This window comes from Pygocentrus nattereri, chromosome 25, assembly GCF_015220715.1.
Source record: "Pygocentrus nattereri isolate fPygNat1 chromosome 25, fPygNat1.pri, whole genome shotgun sequence".
NCBI lineage: Eukaryota > Metazoa > Chordata > Actinopteri > Characiformes > Serrasalmidae > Pygocentrus > Pygocentrus nattereri.
The window spans coordinates 5,947,077-5,954,576 of record NC_051235.1 but is presented as its reverse complement, the minus strand read 5'-3'; the positions used below and the strand labels follow the sequence as shown (position 1 = coordinate 5,954,576).

The 7,500-nt window shown below is 43.7% G+C and overlaps 1 protein-coding gene across 2 annotated transcripts in view; it reads right to left on the bottom strand.

The window, feature by feature from the left end:
- Positions 1 to 7,500, bottom strand: part of mxi1 (max interactor 1, dimerization protein) — a 49,458-nt gene that overhangs the window by 9,564 nt on the left and 32,394 nt on the right. For both annotated transcript variants that reach the window (XM_017719700.2, XM_017719701.2), the window contains exon 4: positions 700 to 814. In XM_017719700.2, coding sequence (XP_017575189.1) covers positions 700 to 814 — 115 coding nt within the window. The remainder of the gene's footprint in view (positions 1 to 699; positions 815 to 7,500) is intronic.

Here is a 7,500-nt window from a genome sequence, read left to right as displayed (position 1 = left end):
TACTGTGCCTTTAAGACAGAGTTAAATGCAAATTACTTCTGCTCTGATTGGCTGCTCTATATCTAGCCTCATTCAAAACCAATATGAGCTAAAACACTCCTTATAGCTTCAGCATGCCAAAAAAATAAACTAAAAATAAGCCGTTCCTGCAGATTACTTATCATACATGGGCTGTATGGGAAGATGAGGGAATGTTTAGCAAGCTTTAGGTGCTAGATTAAACTCAGAAAAGTGAGGAAATTGTCTGTTTCTATAATATTGACCCTTTAAAGGGTTTGATGCATTATGTATATAAAGTCCACATATAGAAAACATATCTATAAAATCAGGCTGATTTTTTGTTTGTGATGTCATACGCATTTCTATATATCCACCTACTCAGCACCAGCTTAGCCCTGCTCGTTAACACTGAAGCCATAAGGAGCGTTTCAGCCCATAATGAGGCACAATACAGCGCAGCCAATCAGAAGTGAGCTCAGTTGCACACATTAGTCTTATGGGCACAGTAACAAAAACAGCCCGTTTAATTATTAAGGATAAGCAGAGGTTAGAAAACGGTCCTGTTAAAATGAATAACAAGTATATGGACCCTTTAATTCATATTGATTTTATTATGGAGTGGAAATATACACCCCAAGAAAGATTAGGGCCCCCAACTGTTCAGAAACAGTCCTCTGTGTGTGTGTGTGTGTGTATTACCTTTATATGTGCTTTTGCTTTGTTGAGGAGGCCCAGTGTAGTGTGACGGTTGCAGTCTGGTCCCAGCGGGATGAGAGCCTTCAATCGCTCCAAACACAGACGGAGGTGGGCTCGTCTGTAAACACACAAACACAACTCCGAATGAAACGACTATAAACAAGCCCCGGCACTGTAAATAAACTGACCGTGATAGCACAATAATATGTTTATCACAAAACCAGTTTGTAAACACGACTGTACAGGCAGAGGAAAAGGCTGCAGTCCTTCCTTATCCGCACTCGGGGCTAATGGAAGCAGCATTATCTCTCTCACGCTTGTGCTGGCACCCTTTCAGTTTTGGGTTCATGTGGTTTCTGATATGGAATGTCGTCGTCTATAAAAATGGACAGATAAATTCACACTTCATAAAGGCTACTGCTGATTGTCTGTACTAGCGTCCTTACTTATAAATGTATGTCATACAGTTTCCAAAACCACAAACGAGTCTCTGTGACATTAAATCTACACTATGTTTGATTTGGGGATTTGGAGACCTCTCTGGTGGAAATGTGTAACTGCACGCATCGTTTTGAGACACTGGTAGTAGTTCGGACCCCTTCCCCAAGGGGATGAATCCAAGTCAAAACTTGGTGAAGGATGCTTCTTCTGAAGATGTGAGTGAATTACATATGACTGTCGTCATATCTTCACCAGTATAACGTTAATTTTGCGTTTGCGGCTTAAACGTCCAGCTGGACCTGCTTTCTGAGTCCGTGCATCTGATGTTAATGCGTAAAGTGACAAGACTGTAAAGTGACCGTTCACTAGCTTTACTTCTGAGAGTGCACGGTAGTTTGTGACACTAAATAAATTGCACTATTCATGGAAAAAGCAGATGAAACTGCAGAAATGGTCCCTTTGTGTTGGCCTTCAAGGCTGATTGTGTGTGATTTAGACATGCAGACTGCACAATGAGATCAGCTAAGCCATAAGCTCCCATTACCTGCTGGCTACCTTAGCCTAACAGCTCTGGTGTAAAACTAAAGAAGTAAACTTCAGACACCAAACTAGTCTTGCCTGATTGACTAGATCTGGGTTGAGGGTGAATATCATGCATACACACAGTCTGGCATGCAGGCACCGATCTGTTCATATGAACAATGAAGACCGGAGAGCCCTGCATGAAAGTGTGTAGGACAGCGAGCGAGAGACAGATCACTATCTGCATGTTCACCCCTTATCAGGTCCTTTCTGTCCGTATTCTTCTCTTATCACAACTACGTGTATGATCTGTCTCTCCACCCCCAGACGCAGACTCTGCTCTCCTGTCTAGCCAGTAAAGGCAGAAGCAGATTTTATCAGAGTTCGAGTGCAACAAACACATGGACAGCCCTCCAAACAGAGACGCAGGACGGGGGATGTCTTTACAGGAGGGCTGGCAACACAAACGTGCATCATTCGTTGGCTATTCATTGAATTTAAAGGGAAAAAAAATGCACATGGGAAAGCGGAAAACTGCCCAGGACGTTCCAGGACAATTCATTACTAGGGTCTCTCTACAGAAACGTCCTTTTTTGTGCCCCTTTTTTTAATTTTAAAATAAAACAAGTTATTTACCAATTTCACCTTCTCGAGCCTCAACTTAGCAAGACTGGTTTTTAAATCAATCATATAGAACTCCAGTCACCACAGAAGAGCTCGTCCTCAGTAATGTCTAAACGCTGACACCATATTTTGAGGTAAAAAAAACGTTTTTGTGAAATTTTAACTACAATAATCTTCACACGACTACGGAATATATCATTTAAATGACAAAGAAAACAAAAGCCAAATAAATATAAAATCTAGAATGAAAGTTCCCCAGGAGTCGTGTCACTGGTGTTACTGCGTAACAAAAAATCTCTTATTTTGAAATAAAAGTCACGCCGATGACGTCACTCGACTTCCTTCCACCTGTTTTCTGAGGATCTATGAAGAGAAGCTCGTGGTGAGTCCACTGTGTCTCTCAGCTCTCAGAGATCTTCTCATTCAGCTCATGATCTCATATGAAGCTTTTAGCTGACGTCACTGGTGTGACCCACTTTATTGAGGTAGTTGTGAAAAAAATAGAATAGAAATGGATTAAATTCCACATTTTAGTGGACGTTCCCTGATTGACAGCCTGTGGTTTGATGTTCTCTAGCAGCCGTTTAGTAAAATGACATTCTTTATTAAAAGTGTCTCTGGTGTTTCCTTTATTATGTGTAACACCAATGAGGGTCGGTAACACCGGTGACTCCTATGGAGAGACTACCATCTACCATCTACCATCATCACAAATGGCGACTAGAAGATGGACGGAAGAACTCGCCACTGCTGACCACAAACAAACAAAACAACCGTTTATTTTGGCTTTAATTAGAACCATATTTGCAAACATCTAACAGCAGCTCAGTCAGTCACTCAACCCGGTGATATGTTTACTTTACAAACTGAAAGACACCAATGGACAAACACGAGGTGACCAAACGATCCGGACGTGGACGCTATGGAGCACAGTAAACTGATAATGGTAGTAATAAAGCTGCTGCAGCCATTCGCCTTTACTTCCACTGTGTCCTCCCGCTTTCAGCTCACTGTCTCAAGTTTATAACATCAGCAGATCTATGGCGTGTGGATTTTGTGGAGCAGTCCTTTTCAAATATACACCAACGTAGCCTTTGTGCTGCTTTTGATGACCATCTTGCGAGCGGTGATCCCCAGCAGGAAGGAGAACATCTGCATGTGATTCCTAGGGCCTGGTTACAGGTTGAGGGGGCCACCTAGAGCATTAGGTATCGGAGACGTCGCTGTAGGAAGGTTGACGACCACAATCTAGCCACCATAATGAGAGGATGGGGGGGGTGAAATAGCGGCGCTATCGTCTATGCTTGGAACTAGCATAGCCCAGCTGAGACCCCTCAACCCGCCCAGACAGTAAAGAAGGGTAAACACTGTATTTACACGTAAATGTGAAGTCAATTAAATGGGATGTTATGTGATGGGAGCTGCACAAATGGTGCCACTGTGATGGCGAGGGTTAGAGGACAGCGCTGGTTCTCATCATAAAGGCACGACGAAGCGAAGACTCAGTGCCTTGGGGTTCAAACCTCATAACCTCATAAGAGCCAAGGTGGATTACATAGTCGCATCTTCACTAGCACTGGAGGACCCCTTAGGCCCCCCGTATCTACAGCCCTGGCATACAGGCCTATAAGCGTGTGTGGGAGTGTTCGGGGGTGTACGCTGCTGTCGGGCGAGTGGGTGTGTTCCTCACAGATAAGTGTTTAGAGCAGACCCACCAAGCCCAGATCTCAGATCTCCCCTCTAAACCCAACCCCACACACACACACACACACACACACACACACACACACACACACACACACACACACACACCGCAGAGTTCAGCGAATGAGCTTCCACTGCAGTATAACGACTAGAAGGACGAACAGATTTCAACTGAAAGCTAATAGTGCTAAATGATCGCGGCATAATCCAGAGGAACCCTCCTCCAAGTTTCTGAACTCAACGCTTGCTGCAATGCAGAGGAACTTCCTTCCAGCATCTCGCTTTGAAGGGATTTGAATTAAAAGTTAAATGCTGCTCATATCAGAACGAAATCCAGAAGAACTTGCCTCCAGAGTTTTGGGCTGAACTGAATGAAAGCGAAAGCTAACATTGCTAACATTTGCATGATGCAACCCAGAGAAACCCACGTCCACAATTTTACTTTGAAATGAATTGAACGGAAAGCTAGAGTTGCTAATGTTATGATGTAATTTCACCTTTAAAGCTGGTCTGATGTCGGATAGTACGACGCTAATGGCGCACACCCATCTTGAGCAAGATGCTTTGAAACATCCTTGTGACTAACAGGATGAGAGAAGGCTAACGGCTTCCGTTATCAGAGACATGGAAGTATTTTAACTATGTCAGGAGGCCAGGCCAAACTGCAAGCGAAAATATTAGAGCGCTAGTCACACGGAAGTAAAAATGCATCCTGGTATAATCTGGTTTACTGGATATCACGTGATTTATCTGACCAGAGGCCTCCACTCTAGCCAAATAAACACTGCTGTGGCTTTTTTCAGGCCTTCACGAATTGACCACACCTAATTGAGCTAATCAGGTATTCAGAAGCTGCTGAATAGTAGATGTAGATGTGTTAGGTTAGGGTTGTGGCTGAGCTATTCAGTAAACGAGAGTCTTATTTATGATGGAAAACAATTTAGAATCGCACTTCGCGTACAACCATACACACAAACTGAATTGTGTGCGGTACAACTTTGGGTTTTTCTTCCTGTGTGAAAGCACTTAGAAGTGCTCAGGCTGCTGTATGAACCCATGTAGATGCCATAGCTTGGCTTTATAGACTAGGCTGAAATTGCTGGAGTACTCCTTTAACAAGAACACAACGTGTCCAAAAGTTTGTAGACACCACTTTCTCCTGAAGTCGAGGCTATTAATAAGGAGTTTGCCCTCATTTGCAGCAGTAACTCTTCCGAAAAGGCTTTGGAACTGGGCTTTTCAGCGCACAAGTGCTTCAGTGAGGTCAGGAACCGATTTATCAGAAGGTTGGCAATTCCACTGCTCCACAGCCCAATGCTGGGGAGCTTTACACCCCTCTAGTCAACGCTTGGCATTGGGCATGCAGATCTTAGGCTCATGTGTGGCGGCTTCAGAGCATCCTGTTCTACCGGTCAATGCTTTTCTATTGAGATTAAAGACGCCTGGGTGGGCAAAGGGTGCGGCCGAATGCACTAATGAGAAGGAGTGTCTAGATACTTTTGAACGTAGTGTATACAAATGAGTGCTCAACAGGAGAGTGTGGAGTATCTACGTGACAAGTGTGGGTGTGGAACACTGCTTGATCGTGTTGTGAATCCAAGAATAGCCCTTCCTCTCCTCTACTGGAATCGTGTGAATGACACTCCATCTGTAGAAAGATTACACAACACGTGGCCGGCAGTTCTCGTAAATCCACACACATAACACGCTCGCAATGTGCAGGCACATTCTGTTAGGACTGCCCACGATGGCGTGGGTACGGGCAGCCAAAGAAGGCCTGTGTTTGGGCGCGTTACGGGCTGCTCTGTTCTCTTGCCCTTTTCCAAAAAGCTCTTTTTCTTCCCGATTGCACCGTTTGTGCTCTTTAGATCTAAATTATGTCTAAACTGCCTCGTTCCATCCTGCCATTTATTATAGAATTAACAGCTGTGCTGTGGAACAACAAAACACTGGAGGCCAAAATCAATTCCTAGATATTTAGGCCAAATAAGACTTCCAAAGGCCTTAACTGCTGCTCTAAAATCGAAATATGGATATCATGTAGCATTTTGAATGGCCTGGATGTCTAAGCGGGCAGTATGCTTCAAACGACAGTATCACACCGAACACTGCTGTACCTGTATTTTAATATTTCGTCTTTACGACACGCAGCACCTAAAAGCCCACTGTGCAGTAACACATAGCATGTGGATCAGTCAGCCTCAGGCGGGTCTCAGAACAACGCAGTGAACAGAGAACACGGCACCATGCAAACTCCACCACGTCGCTTTCAGCCAAAAAAGATAATGTTTTAAATGAATTTCTGGCTTAAAGCTACCGAATATAGCTTGAAAGTAGAGTAATAGTCTGGCAAAAAATCTAATTTAGATCATTTCCTCTTTATCCCAAATGTCGTTAAAGCACCAGAGCTGGTTTGTGAAGAGCCTGGCCGCTTCCTATTTCCCTCGTTATATCAAAAACAGGACTGCAAAACAGCAGAGGGTGCCCGCGATGAAGAGAGTGTCCTCAATGAATGGGGGTGAAGGAAGCTCAACGGCTAAAAGCGAAAAGTTAAAATGGTTTCTATTCACTCGCCCAGAACGTTTCTTTAAATTTTAGAAAGCGGAAGGATGTATTTCAACTGAAAAAGCTACAACTCCAGTTTAAAAATTCTAACAGCAGTGTTAAAAGTGTTGCGCGGTTCTGTGCTCAGGAAATGAACGTATTCCTTTACGTTAAAAATGTTTAAGCATTTATAAACTATGATTTTGCTCAAATGCTCCATATCAACCCACTCATTTTGGACTCTCTCAGGAGCGCCCCCTAGCGTCTGAGAAACCCAGAAGACATTACAAAGGGGTAATTCTCCCTACGAGTTGTAAGGTTGAACACGTCTTAGGTTTGCTTCTTTACGTCTGCATGAGAGCTACAAGGCCAGTGTTCAAGGCCAATTCTGCCAACATTCTGGCACAGTAACAATGTGCTAGTGGTGTGAAAACAATGCTGTAGAAAATGATGAACACAATGATTAAATATAAAATTTATCACAACATTCAACAGCGCTGCTCTTTGTAGTGAAAGTGCAGTTGGTCAGTCTTCTTTAAGTGCTGATGGTGTCCAGAAATTCGTTTTGTGTATCGCAGTGATAAACACAATAACAATATTGATAAAACATCATATTGCCCCTACAGTGGGTTTTCACGCAATCCCAGACTAAAAATGTCTAAAACAAAACAAAATCAAGGCCGAAATTCAAGCTTCAAGATGACCGTTAATACCGGTATAGCCATGCTAAACACGTCGATTAAGATTAAGATTAAGTGACCCTTATTAGTCCCACAACGGGGAAATTTCACCTCCGCATTTAACCCATCCGTGAAGTGAAACACCACATACACTCTAGTGAGCACACACACTAGGGGGCAGCACCCGGGAGCAGTTGGGGGTTAGGTGTCTTGCTCAAGGACACCTCAGATCATGTGCTGTCTGCTCTGGGGACCAAACCGGCGACCTTCCGGTCACGAGGCTGGGTCC